This window comes from Hylobates moloch, unplaced genomic scaffold (genome assembly GCF_009828535.3).
Source record: "Hylobates moloch isolate HMO894 unplaced genomic scaffold, HMol_V3 SCAFFOLD_16, whole genome shotgun sequence".
Taxonomy (NCBI): Eukaryota; Metazoa; Chordata; class Mammalia; order Primates; family Hylobatidae; genus Hylobates; species Hylobates moloch.
Window position 1 is genome coordinate 9,530,785 of NW_026652291.1, and position 22,278 is coordinate 9,553,062.

The following is a 22,278-nucleotide window of genomic DNA, read 5'->3' on the forward strand; positions in this document are numbered from 1 at the left end:
CTTTTGTTGTTCCTCAAAAGGATGCCACATGGCCGGGCGCAGTGGCTCACTCCTGCAATCCCAGCATTTTGGGAGGCTGAGGCAGGTGGATCACCTGAGGTCAGCAGTTCGAGACCAGCCTGGCCAACGTGGTGAAACCCTGTCTCTACTAAAAATACAAAAATTAGCTGGGCGTGGTGGCATTTGCCTGTAGTCTCAACTACTAGGGAGGCTGAGGCAGGAGAATCACTTGAACCCAGGAGGCAGACGTTACAGTGAGCCACGATTGTACCACTGCACTCCAGCCTGGGTGACAGAGCGAGACTCTGTCTCAAAAAACAAACAAGCAAAAAAAGGATGCCACAGTCCTGTTCCTTGGGTGGACAGTACTTTTCGAGAGGTCACTTCTTATAAGGAACCTCCATCCTATTCACCCTCTGTTCCTGAGGGGATGGCAGCTTTGACAGGAGCAAGGAGGCCTGAGACCCGCCCCAGCTGCAAGTCAATGGCTGCTTCACAGCTCCCTGGCCTCTGCTTACCCAGCTTTCAAACAGACATGATAATTCCTGCCTCATCTACCTTCCAAACTCTTTAAAAGCATCAGATGAAAAATTTTTTTTGTGATAAAGGTACTGACACCCACTCTTTTTGTGACTCTGGGCAGAAAGGGTCTGTGGTGTCTCTTTGATCCTCAGTGTTTTGCACATAGCAGGCACTCAATAAATGCTCAGTGGCTTGTCTGGGCGAAATCAAGTCTATATTATGCTCCATAGGTAACCTGTCTGTTGGAGAGCAAATCATCTCAGAAACAAGACTGGATTCGTCCTGAGAGTATGTAAGGGCACTCCCAAGGCCAAGGAAGAATGTACCTGGCAGCCCAGGAGTGAAGACAGCACTTTTATCCTCTGTTGAGAAACCTGGGTTCCAGTTGCTGAAAATGTTTGGCAAAGGGATCTGGACCACTCCCTAAGGGTTCTGACACGGATGCAGCTCAGAGTGGTGGAATTGCGAGGATGTAAACCTTAGCAGCCGTGAGCAGGGAGCTGGGCAGGAGGACTTTTTCCTAAGAGGCAGCAAATGCCTCCTTTCCAACTGAAACAGGCAGTGCTGCTGTTTCAAATTATTACCATAAAGACACATGTGGAGGGCTGCAATCTCCATGTCAGCTTTTGCAAAAGGCAGGGGAGAGAGAAAGTAGATGAACGAAAGGAAAACACGAAGATCCATTGGTCCTTTTTGTTTTCTTTCTTGATTAACGGGGAGCATTTGGAGCTGGTGATGCTCATCTCATGGTTGAGGTTGAAAGAGGACTAGGGGTTCAGGCCGGGGTGCAAAGTCAGGCTCTCTCTCCCACTGGTAGCATAGCCACACATCCACTCCTTCACTCCAAGCCCATTTTCGTTACCTGACCTGTGGTTCAACACCCTAGTGGGCAGACTATGGAAGGTTCAGAGAAGACATATGCACATGGCAGGGACTCAATCCATGGAGCGACTTGCTGGAGAAAAGCCATGAGCAGACAATATAAGCTGCCTGCAAGGGCTTTTGACTTCAACATGAGCCAAAGGACTGGACCAGCTGGATAGAGGGTTTATCTTCAGGAAGTTTGATTAACTCCTCGTTAAGGGGGAATGTGGTGACTGAGATAGAAGACAAAGTATTAGAATAATTGTTCTGTCGAGCATTTGTAAGAAAGCTGTGGAATTATGCTGAGATGTTTATTTATTTATTTATAGAGAGAGGGTCTTACTCTGCCACCTAGGCTGAATGCAGTTGTGTGATCTTGGCTCACTGTAGCCTCAAACTCTTGGGCTCAAGCAATCCTCCTGCCTCAGCCTCTCAAGTAGCTGAAACTACAGGCATGCAACACCTCACACAGCTAACTTTTTATTTTTTGTAGAGACCAGCCCTGGCTGGCCTCCAGCTCCTGGCCTCAAGCCATCCTCCTGCCTCAGCCTCCCAAAGTGTTGAGATTACAGGTGTGAGCCACTGCACCTGTCCTGAGATGTTTATTTCTTTAAATATTGCCCACCCAAAGGCACATGATGGCAAATTAGTGCTACTTAAAAGAAAATACAGTAAGTTAAACCCACACACAATCAGAACCCCAGTGAATCATATCTGCCACTGCAGACATTCATCACACACAGCTCTAGCTCTGGCAGTGGGCTCTCTAGGCAGCCACGTTTGCTGTTTGTCACACATACGGGTAGCTCCTTAAATGAACCTATGAACTAAAATGTGGGGTGCAAATACATGCCCAATGGCAACAGATAACACCAACCCCAGCTACTCCAACAGGGAGAAGGTGCAGGAACAAAGAGCTGGGCCATCCACGCCCCATGTCTGACTTGGCTACCAAGGAGCTGTGTGACTGTGGACTAATCCCTCACCCTCTCTGGGCCTCATCGTTCTTATCTCTAAATGTGGGTAATGAAAGTATTTCCCTCCTTGAGGTGCTGTGAGGACTTCTTGAGCTGACAGAAGAAAAGCCCTGAGAATGAGGCCCAGTGCATGGTTTTAGGCACAGAGCCTGGCACCAGGGAAATGGTAATTTAATAAGCTGCCACTGTGTTTAGTTTTAGTAGCATTAGTAGTAGGTGATGGTCGTGGCATTGTCTTTGTTTTTACTATTTAAAGATGGTGCATGTTCTGGGAAGAACTTTTTCAAACTTCAGAATTATGAGTTTATGGCAAATGCACAATGGGCTATGGAAATGGGCAGGGACGTGTCTCGGGGCTCAGGGAACACTTTACCCAGACCCTTCCCATCTCAGCTCCTTGGACGTTAGGCATGGGAGATGTGGGACTTATTCCTCTTTAGACAGATGTGTTTGCTGGATTTGCTGATGCTGGGCTGAGTCCCTGGCACTGGGCACGGGTGGGAGGGAAGAGGCCTCTGGCCAAAGCATAGAGGTGAAGTTCCTGCCTCTTTCAGGCATGCAGCACAGGAATTGGGGGTGGCTGAGGAGGAAATCAAGTGTATGGATGAGACAAGGGAGAAAGACAGAGTGAGGAAGGACACTGCTCTGTCAGGGAGCTGAGCCCTGAGTCCCCAGATGGTAGCACGAGAATGAGGGTGCAGAGGATAAAAAATCTGCTGAATAAACTCAATATTCTGTTTAGCCACTCAAGCAATGAACATGCACCGCGCTGGAACTCTCTACACGTCACAAAGCACGTCGCAGCTCTCTTGGCTGGTCAGTGCTTGCTGTGCCAATAGGACGGCTGTCATTCCATTTTTTACTGTTGCAGAGATGGTAGCTGTAGGGGGTCACCTTTGCAAAGGTCCCACAGCCAGTGTGGGGGCCAGCAGAGACCTGGGCCTGCGACACCAATCCCACCTCCTTCATTTTCTGTGCAGAATCGACTTCACACCAGCCCTATGTCCTGTGCTGGGGAGACACACAAGAACCAGCCAATCAGCTCCACACATGACAATCTAGCCCATAGGGAGGGAGAAGTCCCCAGTAATGCTACAGAAGAGCACTGGCCACTTGGAAGAAAGGACAGTGTCTTAGCGTGTGGGATCCAGGCACCTGGCTTTGTGGGAAGGGGATTCTGAATCCAGCATTGAAGGAGGGGAGGGGAGCATCCCGGGGACAAGGCACTGAAAATCTGGGGCACCACTATGGGGAGCTGCATGTGTCTCAGCCTGACTGGTGTGGGCACCAGGAAGATGCATTTCGGGCCCAGACCTGGAGATGGGGTCTGCTCATGGGAACAAAGGTTGGCCCAAGGACCTGGCACTGTATCCCATGGATGGAGGAAGCCACAGAAGACCCTCAGCAGGAGAAAGCTCCCTCTGGCAAGGGTGAAGAAAGGAAACAGATCAGGAAGCAACTGGAGTCACCCCCTAGGTGAGAAGCACCTGCAGTGGTCCAGGGAGAAGGAGAGGCGGGGCCAAGGGCTGCAGCAGTGGCATGGGAATTTGGATGGATGTTACTGGGTCAAGAAATACCCAACCCATCTAGGGCCCCCTCAGCAGAGACTGCTGCCAGGTTAAAGAATATCCTATGAGCTATGCTGCCACGTGACAAGTGAGCACAGCACAGTGGCTGACAGCAAGGATGACCAAACACGACCTGCAAATCCCCCTCTGCCACTTGCTCCCCGTGTGGCTTGGTGACATAACCCTGGGGCCTCAGTTTCCTCATCTGTAGAATGGGAATGATGAGAAGTGCTGAGAGCAGTGCCTGGCCCTTCATGAGTGCTCAATACATGTCAAGCTGTGTCATTACTATCTGTTATATTTGCAAAGCTGTTTGCACAAATTACCACATCCAATGTTCAAAATAAACCCACGGGGCAGATTTTTTGTTTTGTTTTGTTTTTTTGACAGTGTCTCATTCTGTCGCCTAGGCTGGAGTGCAGTGCTGCAATCATGGCTCCCTGCAGCTTCGACCTCCTGGGCTCAAGCAATCCTTCCACCTCAGCCTCCTGAGTACCTGGGACTACAGGTGTGCACCTGGGTAGGCTAATTTTTTAACACCACACCTGGCTAACTTTTTTGTAGTTTTTGTAGAGACAGAGTCTCACTATGTTGCCCAGGCTGGTCTTGAACTCCTGAGCTCAAGCAATCTGTCCGCTTCAGCCTCCTAAAGTGCTGAGATTATAGGCGTGAGCCACTGCGCCCAGCCTGGAGAAGGTAATCTTGAGCCCCTCTTCAAATATGCAAACAGGCTCAGTCATGACTTTCTCGGGATATGCAACTAGGCTCTGGCAGAGCCAAGACTGGGGAATCGAAGCCCTGTGGGCAACCTGTGGCTACCCTGCACAGGAGATAGCCCCCCAGCTGTTCCCAGCCCCGCCAGTGGCAGCCCTACTGCTGCAATGCTGTAGGAGGCACCTGGGAGAGCTGGGCCAGGCAGGGAAATCTATGGATCCTTCCCACTCTCTGTTTGAGATGCATCCTGTCTGATCCATGAGCTCAAGTGGCTGCTGCTTTCTGCTTGAGGTCACAGACTCGTGGATGCATTTTCCAACATCACTTTTAATCTCCCCAACGTGCCTGAGTGTCTGGCTGTGTGGAAAAAGCCACAATGTTAACTTCAGTTAAAAACTGTTCTCATGCCTCTTGCTTTGCTTGAAATGTTCTCAGCATGGGTGAAGGATTGGAGCCTTTCAAGATGTCTCCAGCAAGAAGGTAGATGATTAAAACCTGCCCCGGGAGGCCTGAGATGGTGCATAAGTATAAATAAGCCAATGTTCACAAGATTCTTAAAAGAAGGGGGAGGTGAGTTGAGGTGGGAGTTAGGGAAGAGGGGAGGTAGAAACGGTGTCATTAAGGATCTTTATTCCAATGGAATAAAATGGCATCGGGTCACAGAAGGCAGTTATTTCCAGGAGCCACAAGTTGTGTTTGTGAGTAAGTTGGACACAGACAGAGGTGTAGAGTGACCGAGTGAGGAGGATGTGCCCATGAAGTGAGGGCAGGGAGGAGAGTGGAGACCCTGAGCTGAGGGAGTGAGCCATGAGACACAGCACGTGGGAGCCAGGTGGCTGGTTCAAATCTGAGCCTCAGTTGCTTCACCTGAAAATTGGGCTTAACTGTAATCCCGACTTCAGAGCATGGTGGTGAGGCTTAGCTGTGCTGCTCCGTGTAACGCATTCAACAGAGAGCCTGGCACACAGCAAGGCAGGCGTTAGCATGGTCAGTATGGTCAGTTATGGTTATGGTGACTCAAGGGACCAATGGCACCTGAAGGTTAACTTCTCCAACCTCCGTGACAGGAACCAAGAGACGTGAAGGAATTTCAGTGCCTCCACATGGTTCTCCACAATGGATCCAGGGGTGGAGGTGAGCTTCCTTCCAGGTAGAACACAGGAGGTCTGCAGGATTCTCTCCCAGGAGATCTACTAGCACCACGTGATTTTCCTGACCCAAAGTATAAAGAATGGACTCTACTTCCAAGGGCCAATAGACATCATTCATCAGCAGGAGGCCAAACAGATTCCCCTTTTGCAGAAGACATCACTCCTGCAATGTTTGGCAAAAAGGAGTCTGCTGCTGGGCCGGTTCCCCCTGTGTGCCGCTGGGGTTCAATGAGCTCCTTCAGCCTTAACCATTCCAGTAGATGTCCTGAGGTCTAATCCTCAGCATCAGAACAGAGCGACAGGCAGCTCTAGCCATTGGAACCAGTCTTAGTTTAGCTTGTTTGTGCTGCTATAACAAAATCCCACAGACTAGGCAATTTATACACAATAGAATTTTATTTCTCCCAGTTCTGGAGGCTGGGAAGTCCAAGATCAAGGTGCAGGCAGGTCTGGTGTCTGCTGAAGGCTTCCCTGCTCTCTGCTTTTGTGCCTTGCTGCTGCACCCTCGGGAGTGAGGAAGGCTGTGTCCTCACAAAGTGGAAGGGACAGAAGGGGTACATTCACCCCCTCAAGCCCTTTTAGAAGGCATTAATCCATTCATGAGGGGGTTAAGCCCTCACGGTCTAATCACTTCCCAAAAGCACGTTTGTTTCCTGACTGGGATAATACCATTGCATTGGGGATTAAGTTTCAACATGAGTTTTGCAGGAGACACAAATATTCAAACCACAGCAGAACCCTGTAGGTGTGCCTGTGAGCCCCATTAAGTGTCTGATGTTTGAGTTACCTTCATACTGGCTATAGCCCTGATTGAATGGAGCATACTTTGAGGCCAGCGGCCCTGGTGATTGACAACCCTGGAGCTGAGAGGGACCTTGAGCACCTACCAAAGTCCTCTGTCAGGTATGGTGACGAGGATTTTTGCCATATATCACAGAAGGAGGCGTGGGGAGCTGGCACCATCGACAGGTGAGGTGCAGATAAATTGTATGAGGCTGTAAAGAATTTGGACTGGGGTTTTCTGACTGCAACTCCAGGAGTTTTTCCATCTCCCTATGAAATAAGAGATCTTAGGGTCTACCCACTCAACCTGCATTTCGCAGACCAAAAAAATAGAAAATAGCGCAACGTCATCATAGGCACCATTTCCTGGCCAGCCTCTGCACATACATGGCCTTACCTAATCCTTACACCTCCATGAGCCAGGAGAAGTCATTATCCCCATTTTACAGAAGAGGAAACTGAGCTCAGGAAGATGGGTGGTGTGCTCGAGTTGCTCAGCTGGTTTCAAACTCGGGATTCAAACCTAGGTCAGTCTGATTGCCTCTCAAACCCTTGACCACCATGCGGTGCTGAGTCCCTCAGTGGAGCCCAGCGAGAAGGAGGAGGTTCCTCATCACTCTCCTCTCCCTAAGGTCACACGATATGCGAGCAGCACTGTCAAGACCAAAAAGGCCCAGCTGACCACGCTGACCCCCTTGCAGGGCGCCTTGGGCAATTCTGTATTCCCCAAGCCAGAAGCTCACAGAGGGCCCTGTCACGTGAATGCTGAATGTACAGCCAATTGCTGCTGCATGCCACCAGCATGCTGAGTGAGCTGCAAGAGGATTGCAAATTGTTTTGCTTTTTCTAATAAGTTCCCTCTGGGGAGCAGCTAGAATGGCCTACACCGCATTCCGAGAGGCTCAAGCTATCCAAATAGCATCAAAAAGACTTTACTGAGCACCTGTCCCTTTCAGGAACATTCCAAACATTTCATGTTTATTATCTCCTTTAATTCTTTCTTAAATCCCAGGGTGTGGGTTCCTTGTAACAAAGGACACTGAGGCTTAGCTTAGAAAGTACGACCCAGTTCCAGAGCCTAGGTGCGACCCGGGCTCTGAGATCTCTGCCCCAGGCCTTGCAACACCAGCTACCCAGGTGATTCTGCCCCACTTGGCAGGGAAGAAACAGGAGCCAGAGGACTAAGTCAGGGAGGAATAGTGAAGGAAGGAGATTTAAGTGGTCAGAAGGATGGGCTCTAAATCACAGTGATCTCGGCCCTGCTGCCTCCTCTCCATGGTCTATTCTGTACCAGGCATGGTGAGGAGGCTTCATGAACACTACACTTCAGAGAATCCCTTACAGAACTCCTGGAAGACAAGAATTATACCTCCTCTTACAGGCTGCAGAAAACAGAGGATCAGAGAGGTTCAGGAGTTTGCCCAAGGTGGTACAGCTCAGCAGTGGTCAAGCTGAGATGCAGGCCCAGATGTACGCAGCTGCATTAGTGAGGGATACGTATAGATGCATAGTTGGACGGCAATTCTGCATAGAATCCTGTTCTGTATGCCTTTTGAATAGAGGATTTGATAGTCTCTGTTCTGGACTATCTTTTCAAGATGTGGGTAAAGTAAACAGCTCTGAAAAAAGACAGCGTCCCCTTTGGGGAGAGGGCACATCTGTTTCCTGGCTGGGATAATTACATCTCTCGCTCTGAGGCAAAGGCTGGGCAGGTTTGCTAGCAGTCTCCCTGAAAAGAGTGGGGTTTCCTAAGCTTGAGGTTCCTCAGCTGTCACACAAACCCATGGCATGCGCAGAACCCACCCGGGCTGCTCCACGTCGCCCCATGGGACCTGCGGAGCAGGGAGCACTGATGTGAGCGTGAAGCTCAAGCTGCTTGCTGCGGTGTGAGTAATAATGCCCTTTGACTCCGGGAGTCTCATGTCTTCTGTCTGCATCTTTGAAATTTTGGAAGACGAACTTGGAGGCAAAGTAAAATTGCAAACCCCTCACAGTTCTTGACATATCTGTGCTAAGTTTCAAAAAAATTAGTTGTAAAAATCCTGGAGGAGAGAAGTGGCTGAACAGCAGTGTTTAGGAAAGAAAGATCTCCTATCAGAATGAGTCAAAGGTTTTGCATTAGACAAGGCAAGATTTGGCCCTCAATGGCCACATTAATGAATGTATTAGGGCTAGATCCAAGGAGGTAATAGATTTTCCTGAATTATCATGTCCTGTTCTGAGAAAACTGTTCTATAAGAACACTGACAGACCAGAGCCTGACCTAGCGAAGACTTTTAGAGAGAATGTGCATTTGGGAAAATAGTTGAGGAAAATGGCTACATTTAGTCCAAAAAAAGGGATGATGCAAGGGGGGGATATACAGTTTTGGCTCAAACATAATAATTGCTGGTGTCTGTGCTGCCCTGCACAGTTTGTTCTTTCTCATTCACCATCTCACATTTGATTCTCCCACCCATACTATGAGCTATTACTACTGTTCCCATTTAACAGAAAGGGAAACTGAGGCTCCAAGAAATTAAGCATCTTGTTCCAAGTCAAACAGCCCCAAATCATGAGTGGCGGAGCCAGGCCGGGAACTCAAGCCTCCTGCTTCCCCATCTCAGGTGCCACATTACCATATTTAAGCAGCAAAATCCCAAGGCTTGTGGCAACTTATCATAACTACCATCAGTGCACTGCACAAATGAGAATGCCTTGGCTGGGGACCATGACGTGATTTCCCCAGCAGCGCAGTGACAGGGCCATGCTGTAGCCTAGGGAGATCTGACTCCCATGGAGGTCTCTGTTTGGCGAGGTGGTGAGCCTCCTGTTGCTAAAGATACAGACACAGCGGGTGACTCACCCTGCATAAGGGATGATGGGGAGGGATTCTGGCACATTACAGTCTGTGCTTCTACATGGGCGGTTTGGTCAGGGTCCCAGAATAGCACAAACAGACGAGTCAGAACTTCCACCACGCTCCCCAACTGTGGGGTCATTATGCTCACTGCGGGCATTTATTAAGGCCTTCCACCCGCCAGGCCCTAGAGAGCTGTAAAGAGAGGCACAGCTTACTCCATTAGCCCTGAGGGTCTCCTATGCAGAGGAGAGGCAGACAGATGGGTAGAGTGATGCGACAGACGCTTTAGTGTTCTGCTGGGGGCTGTGGCTTGACTCCCTGGAGTGCTCCCTCCCCAAGACCTCAGACTGTGGGTGGGACCACATCCCTCCTTTTTTTGGTACCTCCTCCCACAGTGGGCTGCTGGAGACTAACGGGGTGAGCCGTGTGACCTGGCTAACAGTGTTCTGTAACACTGGGAGGCTTCTGGGTGACAGGTGGCCATTGGAGACTGAACAGGCCAGGGCCATCATGGAGGTGGGGCTCTGCTCCTCCTCCAAGACCACCAGCTGCTGTTGGGGCTCGGCCTGGGAGTTCTAGGACCACGGAAGAGGAGGGGGCCTTCCTGCTCCATGCTGGGCCCGGCCAGCCCAGGGAGAGTCCCCTTCCGGGGGCCAGGGGTCTGCCCAGGCTCTGCTCATCTTCTGCTGCCTTCCTGATGGATTCATCAAAGTCAACATGTACTGGGCACCTCTCTGCATGGCTGCCGGGACACAGAAGTGAGCAGACAGCAGGGACTGTGTGGCGCCCTCGCTCCTTGGTCACCTTTCACGGGAGGTGAGCAGCTGTCAGGACAAGGTGCCATTAGCGAGAGCAGGGACTTTAGTGCTTGTTCCCCAGCGTCCCCAGTGCCTAGAATGGTGTCTGGCCCATCCTCCGTGCTTGTTAACACTTGAGAATTAAATGGGCTGGGGAAAGGTGTGGATTCTGGACACGGTTTCAACCATCCCCACTCATTTTTAAAAAGCAAGAATATTAGTCAAATGCAGTGAGGCCCACAAAACTCTGAAACGACATTTCAGTCTTCCCGAAGGGATCCAAAAAGCCCCTATAAGTGGCCTCTGGGTAGGGTGACCAGCTATCCCAGTTGGCCTGGGGCTGTCCCGGTTTCAGCACTGGAAGTGGAAGTCTCCTGTCTTGAAAGCCCCTCAGCCCTGCAGAAACCGGGGCGGTTGGTCACCTTACCTCTGAGTCACCATTTTGACAGAGAAGTCCAGAGGTTTAGAGGGGTCAGCCCTCTCCAAATACAAGCCCCATTGCAAGACCTTGAGCCGGCGTCTTACCCTGTCTGGCCTCCACTCTCCTCCTGAGTAAACTGAATGATCACAGGTTCACACCATGGAATCGTTCAGAGGAAGGAGAGGGTACTGCGCAGAATGCCTGTAGTGCTGGGCCCAGCATGCAGCAGACACTTTGCAGGGGGACAAGAGAGGGGCGCTGGGGACTGGGGAGTTTGAGGATATGGGGCAAGGGTGGGGGACTTGGTGCTGTCTGGATCACTGGCCTTGGGGAAAGTCATAATCCAGACTCAAAGAGGAGGTGCCCGGCAAGCTGATGCAAGACATAATTTTCTGTCCAGGTTTTTCTTGTGCCTTTATTGATTCCCTGCTCTTCCTTTGTTGGTTTATGAAATATTTACTGGGTCTAGCCCTGGGCTGGGCAGCAGCAATCCTGACATAAATGAGATGAGAATCTTGGCCCTCAAGGGAACCTTGGAAGGGAGGGATGCTCTGATGGTGAGCTGCAGGGGCAGAAGAGAGGTATGGCCCCTCCCAGGAGGAGCAAGCTTCCTGTCCTCCAGTGCCCCTCTCAATTCTTTCAGCCTCCTGTGGGGTCCCCACTCCCACCTCTGGCACCAGCCTGTCTGAGTTGTGGGACACCTGGCTTCAGCCACAATCCGCTCTGCCCAGACAGGCTGCAGAGACAGCTAGGCTGGAAGGAGTTGTGACGTAGAACCACACTCTCTGGGACTCAGATCTGCCTCCATCTCACCCCAACACTCTACAATCCATCAGCTGTGACTCAGATCTAGCCTTGACCCCAGCTTAGCCTCTTCTCACCTGGATGACTTTGGGCAAGGCCCCAAAGCTCTCTGGGCCTCCGTATCCTCTTCTCTAAAATGGGCATGCTGAATGTGTTGCCTTCATAGGCTGCCCGTACAGCACAGAACCTGGCTCTTAGCAGGTGCTCAAGATTCACCTACGACATCTATCCTCTTCTTCCACCAGAGGGCGGGCTCCTGCCTCACAGGTCTTCGTGCCTAGGAATGATGTCCTGTATGCAATGTGTGCTCTCACGCTGTTGGCAAGGATGACAAAGATGATGAAGGCTGGCAATCACTTCTTTCTGGCTTTCCACATTCCCCAACACAGCCTGCCTGCACGGCTGGCCCTGACTGATTGATTTGATTATTGGGATACGCAGCAGGGCCCGGGTGGAATCTCCATAGGAAGAGAAGAAGGATTGGCAGGAGGTCAGAAAGAAGGCAGGAGATGCAGGAAGGGCTGCTAAGACTTGGTGCAGAGAGACGGGGGTGCAGGGTGCCTGGGAGAGCACATTAGTCAGCCCCCCTCAGGTGTCCCTCAAAGCTGCTGGAAACCAAGTCTTAATATATTTCTAATGAGCTTCCAGAGCTTCATGCTGAGGAGATGGATGAGGGGTCCTCACGAGGGCTGGAGGAAATCAGCAGTGTTCCAGCTCTTGGCTAAATGGGAGGCTGGCAAACTGCGTGGGCCTCAGGCTGGAGCGACCTGCTCCCACCATTTCCCCTCACTTTCATCCTTCTGGGGAACAAGGCTTCCTAGGGCCCAGGTATTTGGGATGGAGGCCTAAAGAACCCATCTCTGCTCACTGAACTGCCCAACTCTGGCTCCTGGTCTGCAGACCCCACACCTGAATCACAGACTGGCTCCCTCAATGTCTCATGGAACATCCTGTCACAGGATACCTGGAAGAACTCCAAGTGGCAACAGCAGACTGGAAAGGAGTTAGGCTGGTCCATGCATGATTTGGCATCCTCACTTGTTATTCCCCAGTCTCACTTGACCTGTAGAGTATGTATGTATGTTACTCACATTTTGTTGCATTTGGGAGACAGGGAGAAAGAGAAGTGCTGGCTGGACCAGGGGTTCATAGCTGGGAGGTAGGGGTAATGGTCTAGATTTAGATTCAAGTGTTAACATTCCTTTTCCCACAATGGGAGAAAAGGAGGAAGGGTGGAAATACAGCTGTTAAAAACACAGGCTTAAGAAAATTCCACGTCCAGCCAAAATGGGGTAATAGGGACTAGATTTACCCTCCCAACTGTAACAACTGAAAAACCAGATAAAATACTTGAAAATGATTTTCAAGACACCGGACATCAGACAATGAAGGACAGGGACCCTCGAGTGATGAGAAATTAGCAAGGTGAGCCATACAGGTGCTCCGGTTTACTGCCTATGGAAAGTTTCCAGGCCATGGAGCAGGACACTCAGGCAGGGCTCAATGGATTCCCTGAGTTGAAGAATGGAAATGAGAGTCTGAGGAGAGTGAGGCAGCTGGAGACCACAGGGCAGAGTATGGAGAGAAGACAGCCGCCCACAGAGAGAACCCTGGGGTTTGAGAGAGGGACCACTCAAACATTCAATAAAGGACAGATGAGTGCATGTTTGTACAGACCCTGCCTGAGGCAGGGAAAGAATCACCCAAAAAATTATACAAAATAGTGCCTGGAACCCATATAGGGCCAGAAATAGTGCCTGTTTCCATCACCCATCTTGAAAATCTCATAATTTATGAGGCACTGAGTAGTAGAATACTCAGAACAGCATCGTCTTAGTGATGGGGAATAATTACTCTTAGATTAAATTTGGCTTGATCCTGCCGAACAAATCTTAAAAACAGTACTTGCAAAAATCAAACTGTTCTCAAGCATCTGAACTGCATCCCAGAACAAAGCACAAGAATATTTATGGGAATACGAAAATATCTAGCATACACCACAGTAAAATTCACAATGTTTGGCATCCAACCAAGAATCATCAGGCATGTAAAGCAGCAGGAAAATATGAACCATATGAGGAGAAAAGGCAATCAATCAAAACCAATCCAGAATTGACATATTTAGAATTAATAAGTGAGGACATTAAAACAGTTGTTATAACTGTATTCCATATGTTCAAAAAGCTACAAGTAACAATGAACATGTTAAGAAGAGAATGGAAGAGATATGTTTTTATATAAAAGATCCAAATTAGCTTCTAGAGATGAAAACTATAATATATAGTATCAAAAGTACACTGGGTGGGGCTATTATTAATAGCAGAAGAAAACCTTGTTAACTTGAAGACATATCAGTAATAACCACCCAAATAAAACACAAACAGAAACAAAGACCAAAAAAAAAAATGAAGAGACTATCAGTCAGCTGTGAGACAACTTCAGGTGATGTAATATATGTGTATTAGTCCCAAAAGAAGAGGAGAGAGAAGACAGAACTATATATATATATATATATATACACACACACACGTATATATATGGATACATATACACATATATATCCATATGTGTATATATATATGGATATATATAGGCACCATATATAGGCATATATATATATATACACACACACACATATATATATATATCTCCAAAGAAATAATAGCAGAAAAATTCCAAAGGTGATGCAAACTATAAATCCACAAGTCCAAGAAACTCTCCAAACTCCAAGCACAAGAAACATGAAGAAAGTGACACTAAAGTACCTCATAATAAAATTGCCCAAAATCAATGATAAGGAAAAAAATATTAAAAGCAGCCAGATGTCAAAAAGATGCATTACGTTCAGAGGAACAAAATAAAGATGGCAGCAGATTTTGCACTGAAAATAATGTAAACTAGAAGATGATGGAACAATATTTTTAAACAAACTTTCAACTTAGAATTCTATGCCCAGGAAACAAACAAACAAACAAACTTTAAAAAAACAAAGTCTTTCCCCCCCAGACATACAGAAGATGAAAGAATGATCACCAGCACTTCCGCATTACTAAAAAAGTCTTTCAAGCAGAAGGGAAATGATACCATATGGAAACATGGATCTGCACAAAGGAATGAAGGGCACTGGCTATAATAATGACATGGGAAAATAAATGAAAATTTTTCTTACTATTTAAACCATTTAAAAGAAAACTGACTTTCAACAAATAATAACAATGTAGTTTGAGGTTTATAACATATGTACAAGTAAAATGTGTAACAACAATAGCACAAAAACTTAGAGGGGAGAAATAGAGTTATACTGTTTTAAAGTTCTTTCTGTAAGTACAGTGGCATACTATCACTTGCAGATCCAATCTGACAATCTCTGCTTTTTAATTGGAGTGTTTAAACTGTTTACATTTAATGTGATTATTGATATAGTTGGGTTTAAATCTATTATTTATTGTATTTGTTTTCTATTTTTTCATCTGTTCTTTCCTCTGTTTTTCTTCTTTTTCTGCCTTCTTTTAATAGGTTGTAATAAGTTAAAGATCTATCCTATAAATACAAAAGCAACCATAAATTAACAAAACAAAGAGTTGTGTGTAATAAGCCAGCAGAGGAGATAACATCGAAACATTTAAATTTCCCAACCCAAAAGAAGACAGAAAAAGAAGAAAAACAGAGCAAAGGAAGGATGAAAAAATAGAAAATAAATACAACAAATAGTAGATTTAAACCCAACCATATCAATAATCACATTAAATGTAAAAAGTTTCAGCTGGGTGCGGTGGCGCATGCCTGTAATCCCAGCACTTTGGGAGGCCGAGGTGGGTGGATCACAAGGTCAGGAGATCGAGACCATCCTGGCTAACATGGTGAAACTCCATCTCTACTAAAAAATACAAAAAAATTAGCTGGTCATAGTGGTCTGCACCTGTAGTCCCAGCTACTCGGGAGGTTGAGGCAGGAGAATGGGGTGAACCCAGGAGGCGGAGCTTGCAGTGAGCCGAGATCACGCCACTGCACTCCAGCCTGGGTGACAGAGCGAGACTCCATCTCAAAAAAATAAATAAAATAAAAGTTTCAACACTCCAATTAAAAAGCAGAGATTGTTAGACTGGATTTTAAAATAGGCTCTTAAAAATTTATGTCCACAGAAAAACCTGAACAAGATGTTTATAGCAGCTTAATTAATAATTGCCAAAACTTCAGGTGATCTGCCTGCCTCGGCCTCCCAAAGTGCTAGGATTACAGGCGTGAGCTGCTGCGCCCGGCCCAACATGGCGAAACCCTGTCTCTACTATAAATACAAAAAATTAGCTGGTTGTAGTGGCAGGCACCTGAAATCCCAGCTACTCGGGATGCTGAGGCAGGAGAATTGCTTGAACCCAGGAGATGGAGGTTGCAGTGAGCTGAGATCATACCACTGCACTCCAGCCTGGATGACAGAGTGAGACTCCATCTCAAAAAGAAAAGCAAAAACCTGGAAGCAACCAAGATGTTCTTCAATAAGTGAATGGATAAACAAACTGTGGTACATCCAGACAATGGAATATTATTCAGCACTAAAATGGAAAAAGCAGGCTGGGCATGGTGGCTCACACCTGTAATCCCAGCACTTTGGGTGGCCGAGGCAGGCAGACCACTTGAGGTCAGGAGTTAGAGACCAGCCTGGACAACATGGCAAAACCCCATCTCCACTAAAAACACAAAAATTAGCTGGGTGTGGTGGCATGCACCTGTAATCTCAGCTACTCGGGAGGCTGAGGCAGGTGAATCACTTGAACCCAGGGGGCAGAGATTGCAATGAACTGAGATCACGCCACTGCACTCCAGCCAGGGCAACATAGTGAAACTCCATCTCAAAAATATGAAAAACAAATAAAAATAAAAAATAAAATAGAAAAAGCTATCAAGCCTTGAGTGCATATTACTAATTGAAAGCAGCCAATCTGAAAAGCTACATACTGAACAATTCCAACTATGACACCCTGGAAAAGGTAAAACTGTGAAGATAGTAGAAAGATCAGTGATTGCTAGGGGTTGAGGGGAGGGAGAGGTGAATACATGCAGCCCAGAGGACTTTTAGGCCAGTGAAAATACTGTCTATAACTTGGATCCACATAATTATGCATTTGTCCAAGCCCACAGAATGTACAACACCAAGAGAGAACCCTAATGTAAACTATGGACTTTGGAGTGTTTTGTTTTTGTTTTTTGAGATGGAGTTTCACTCTGTCACCCAGGCTAAAGTGCAATGGCTCGATCTCAGCTCACTGCAACCTCTGCCTCCCAGGTTCGAGTGATTCTCCTGCCTCAGCCTCCTGAGTAGCTGGGATTACAGGTGCCCACCACCACACCCAGCTAATTTTTGTATTTTTAGTAGAGACAGGGTTTCGTCATGTTGGTCAGGCTGGTCTCGAACTCCTGACATCAGGTGATCCGCCTGCCTCGGCCTCCCAAAGTGCTGGGATTACAGGCATGAGCCACCGTGCCCAGAGGCTTTGGAGGATTCCGATGTGTCAGTGTAGGTTCATCAGTTGTGGCAAATGCACAGCCCTGGTGGGGATGCTGATGGTGGAAGAGGCTGTGCATGAACAGGGGCAGAGGGGCAGCTGAGAAATCTCTATGCCCTCCTCTCGATTTTTCTGTGAACCTAAAACATCTCTTTAAAAAAGTTCTTAAAAATAATAGGCTGACGTGATGCAGAGACCTGTGTTTGATCCCCAGCTGTGTGCCCTCTAAGCCTCAGTTTCCTCACCTATAAAATGGATCTGAATGTGGCTATTCCATGGGGCCATTGCAAGGATTCAGTGAGAGTCTGTGTGTTGCTCAGCACAGGGTTTGTCTGGTCCCTCAAAGGCATCTGTTGAATGGTAGCTGTGATGGGAAGGTACAGGGATGTCTTGAGGGGACACAGTGAGGAGGGATTGAACACAGATGGGTCTCCATCACCTCAGTTTAGAAAAAGCTGGGGTGCAGGACCTGAGCAGGACAGAGCAAGTGCTCCCTAAACACTCAAGCATTTCATCGGAGACCAGCCATCCACCTGCAGATGTCTCAGTTCTCTTAGCTTTGTGAGATTCCATTGTTTCAAGTCATATGTCTGAAATCTTAAAACACTAGAAATTTGGTCTACAAAAATCACTGGAATGTTTACATCTTGAACTGCTCATTACACCTCTGCAGAAAATGCAGCCTTACACACTCTCCTGAAGTGGGTCTAATTAGAAGGATAAAATATTTAAATCTTTGCAATGGAAACCTGAAGTACAACAAGACAAGCCCTAAGATAACAGACAATTTGTATTTTAATGATAATTCTTGCTTGAAGAAAAAGAAGCACTCATTGGCTGAAGAAAATATTCTCTAAGGGGCAGGCTGCCAGACTCCCTAGAATTCTATTTTTCTGGGCAGTGATATGTTCCTCTGGGGACCAACAACTTCTGCTAGTTTCTTGCATATCTGTCAGAATGAGGCCCTTCCCTGTAGCTAAGACAGTTTCAAGAGATAATAAAATCACCTCTCCAATAGGAAGAGATGTCTTTTGTGTCTTTTTTCCCCTCCGTGAAAAATGATTAAAATGCAAATTAACTGTGAGTCTCTCAAGGTCCTAGGGGTGAAGAGAAGGGGAATTAGCAGGGGATATGCCAGCATCTCGGCTGTGATTAGATACACGTGTAGTGTCTCCCAGAAGGACAGGCCCAATGTTAATATGATGTTAATATGTAGGTGAGACTGAATCTTCCCACCTGGCAAGGGCCAGATTCTGAGAGACAGGCGAAAGAGAGAGGTGGGGGAATTCCCAGCTCCTCAAGCACAGGAAGCCTACTTGGATCTCCCCAATATGAAGTTGAACCAAATAAAATGGTCATTTGATAGGTCAAAAATGGTCAAACGTCAACAATGTCACATGGTTCAGCCTAATAAAGCCATGGCCTACCTCCTTAGTAATCAGTGACTTTTCTACTGGGCTTGGCAGTATTTTAAGGTTTTGCCAAGCTCTACACACCCTTGTTTAGTCTAGAGATAATACACTGGCAGCCCTGGGATGAATCCAGCCCACACACCTGTTTTGTTTGGTCCAAGTAGTAGCCAGTCCCCAAGGACAATGACCATCCATTCTGTCCCTCGCTCCTAGACACACACACTACATCAAGAGCTGGAATCCGACTCCCCTCCCTTTAAATCTGGGCTGGCCTGGAGACTTTCTTGACTAAAAGAATGTAGTGTTACTGACATTCTGGGACTTCTAGGCAGGTCCTACGAAGCCTGCAGCTTCTACCTGGAACTGCTGGAACACTCTTTCTTGGGGGAGCCAGCACCATGCAAGAAGAGCAACAACCTTGGGACCTCCATAATGGGAGGAAGCCCAAGCCACCTGAAGAAGCCCTTGCAGGATGAAATCCCAAGAGGAGAGTGGCCAAGTTGCCTAGAGGCACCAGACAAGTTTGGAGGAAACTACAGGCTGGAAGCCTAGACTCCAGCCCCTGCTGTTCCAGCTGATGCCACTGGGGCAAAAACAAACCGTCTAGCCAAGCCCTTCCTCAATTCTGGTCCCACAAAATCGTCAGCACAATAAATGATTGCTTTAAGCCATTAAGTGACTGAAGTCATAAGCAGTAACAGAAACAGTCCACACCATGGTTGGTAGGTCTGGTAAAAATTTCTAATTAGTTGTTAACATTAAAACACCCAGAGTGCATGAGAAAATCAAAATTTCAGCTTTCTTTTAAACACAGAAGCACCTGCGGCCCCAGGCCTGTGTTTCTGCATGGCATAAGCAAGGGGCTAGAGCTCCAGAGCCCCCTCCAGGCCAGGCTGGCCAAGCTCTCCAGGGCATCACAGCCCCCACTCCATCCAATTCCACTCCATGAGGTCACTCGGCTGGTTTCAGGCTCCCTGGCCTCATACACCCACCCCCTCACCACCTGACCCCTCTGCTCCAATGGCCACTAGCAATTCACATCCCCAACAGGAGACACTGTTTCAAGCCCTCTTGCCTATGTGCACGCAGTTCCCTCTGCCCCAAACACCCTCACTCCTATGTCTGCATAAACACCACGCATCTCTCAAACTCAGTTCAAGTCAAAAACCCCTGAAGGCTTGCCTGACTTCTGGGCTCCTGGGGCCCCTGTGTTTACCCCCATCTTGCTATCTATCACTTGGAAGGCTCTGAGGCACATCCCTTAACCCCAAGCATTCCATGTAGGGAGGGCCTGGCACACAGGAAATATTTTCTACGACACTAAATGAACAGTTCCGTGAGGACACAGTTTTGTCCCCATTTCACAGATAATGAAACTGAGGTTTAAATAAGTGATCTGTTCACTGCTGCTCTAAGATCAACAGCTGCTAATATGAGGGCCAAGACGCTTATCTTTTATGGGTCTTCAGAACCTGTTATGGGTTGAATTGTGTCCCCTCGATAGGTAGAATGAAGTTCTAATCCCTGGGTCCTCTGAATATGTCCTTATTTGGAAACAGAGTCTCTGCAGATGTAATCAAGTTAAGATAATGTCATTAGGGTGGGCCCTAAGCCAATACGGCTGGTGTCCTCATAAGATGAGAAGAGACTCGGAGAGACACACTGGGAGAATGCCACATGACGATGGAGGCAGAGACTACAGCAATGTGTCCAGAAGCCAAGGAATGGCAAGGACTGCAGGTAACACTGTGATGCCAAGACAGTGGCCTGGAACAGATTCCACCCCCATCCCCAGCACCTTCAGAGAGACTACTTTGGCCCTGCTGACACCTGGATTGTGGACTTCCAGCCTCCAGAACTGTAAGAGAATGAATTTCTGTTGTTTTAAACCACCCAGTTTATAGTAATTTATCACAGCCTCAGGAAACTAATAGAGATTGGTTCAAGAATTTGTTTAAAAATATACACAGCTGGGTACAATGGCTCAGCACTTCAGGAGGCCAAGGCAGGAGGATTGCTTGAGCCCAGGAGCTCTAGACCTGCCTGGGCAACATAATGAGACCTCATTTCTACTAAAAATAATTTTTAAAAGACTAGCCAGCCATGGTGGCGTGTGCCTGTAGCCCCAGAGACTCAGGCAGTTGAGGCGGGCAGATCGCTTGAGCCTGGGAGATTAAGGCTGCAGTGAACCATGATCACACCACTGCACTCCATCCTGGGCAAGAGAACAAGACCCTGTCTCAAAATAAAAAAGAAGAATAATAAAATAAAAATGTACACAAACACAACCTCCTGGATGGATCAGAGGATGGTGATTCCCTGGAGCTAATCCATGGAGGGTCCCCGGCCCCCCAGCTCTTGCAGGCCCATACAGGGTGCTGCAATGACATGGAAGGATGGCCCTGCATCAGCGGATGTGGCTCCACTCCTGGCCCTCTGTTTGCTGGCTGAGCCTCCCTGGCTATTCATTCCAAATCTCCCTTTCTCGATGATAGGAATAATAAAGGCACCCACCTCAACTACAGGTTTCCCACCTCTGGCAGGTGTGGCCTGGAGAGAGGGAGAAGCTCAGTTTTGGAGCAAGTTCCAAGGCTATGTCATTCTGGGCCCAAACATTTTAAGTTGCTGAATCGATACTGTGTTAGGTGACTTCCAGTGACCACATGAGTTTTTAATGGCCTAAGGGTGACCAGAGAGCCAGGGATCTGTTTCATCCAGGGAGGGAGAAGTGGGAGAGTGGATGTATCCTATAGGGTGGGCTTACACTCTGAGTCTCACCCTTCATTGACCACTGGGATCAGCTGGGGAATGCAAGGAAAGTGCTGGTGCCTGGCTCCCACCCCTAGAATCTGATGCGAGTATTGGAGGTGAGACCTGGGCAGCAGGACTCTTGAAAGCTCCCAGGTGATTCTAATGGCAACAATGGTTGAGAACCACTGGGTTGAAACCACTCACTACAGGGACGGGACAGTGCAAGACAAAAATAAGGTTGAGCTTTTACACCCGAGGCATGCTTTAACAGGAGAGTTACACCGTAAGGACAAGTGAAGGAGCCCTCCTGTCTCTGTTGTCCATCCCATTCCCCCATAATGAGTGCTGGCTTAGCATGCAGAACATTCCTGAAATGTTCGCTCCAGCACGATGGCCTCTGTGTCACTGCACTTCTTGGATGATGTGGGCTTCCCCTGGAGTAAGTGAGCGCCCCAACAGGCCCAAGTGGAAGCTAAGGCTTTTTAGGACTTAGCCACAGAATGTCACCAATACTGCATTCTCTTCACCAAGAAAGCCACTAGACTTTCTCTTCACCAAGGCCAGTCCCAGATTTAAGGGGAGAAGAATCAGATTCCAGCTCTTGAAGTGGTGGGCAGCAAACGTGTCAAGGAGGGAGAGAGGGAATGCATGGCTGCTGTCTTTGAACGTGAGTGATCCCGCCAATGACACAGGGATTTTGGACTCAGTCCTAAAAGACTGTGATTCTCCCCTTGTCCCCAGCCCACTAGGCGTCCAGGTGGCCCTGTCCTCTTGGCCATTCCTGGTCAAAGAGAAATGCATGCCCTTTTTCACTGTTCACATCCTCCAGAGTCTCCAGAGACTCAGGCACTGTGTGGAGTGGGGCTGGGGTGTTTCCAGGGTGGGAGAGAGGGCAACTGGGAGCCTCCAGGGCTCAGAAGCAAGATGGGGTCCACGAGCACACTCTCAGTGCCCGCAGCCTCTCTTACACCGTCATACAGCCACGTGTACCGCACCAGGGAGGGCACCTCTGTGTAAGAGGATTTGCCAGATAACTGGTGACTACTCTGTACACCCAAAGAGGATATCTATTTAATGCTTAGCTTCTGAGTGGAAAATCTTTCTAAAATGGCTTGTGTGTTCTGGGTCTTCTTAAGCCAAAAACAGGAATCACATTTAACAACATGGGGAA

At 48.0% G+C, this 22,278-nt stretch overlaps 1 protein-coding gene across 2 annotated transcripts in view; it reads right to left on the bottom strand.

Moving 5' to 3' along the window:
• CUNH14orf132 (chromosome unknown C14orf132 homolog) overlaps positions 1-22,278 on the bottom strand; it is a 55,871-nt gene that overhangs the window by 30,417 nt on the left and 3,176 nt on the right. The window contains exon 1 of one of the 2 annotated variants that reach the window (XM_058429658.1): positions 12,408-12,461. The exons of the other annotated variant lie outside the window; for it this stretch is intronic. Within the exon in view, the coding sequence (XP_058285641.1) occupies positions 12,408-12,461 (54 nt within the window). Of the gene's footprint in view, positions 1-12,407; positions 12,462-22,278 lie in introns of those variants that run through there. 2 annotated transcript variants of the gene reach the window in all.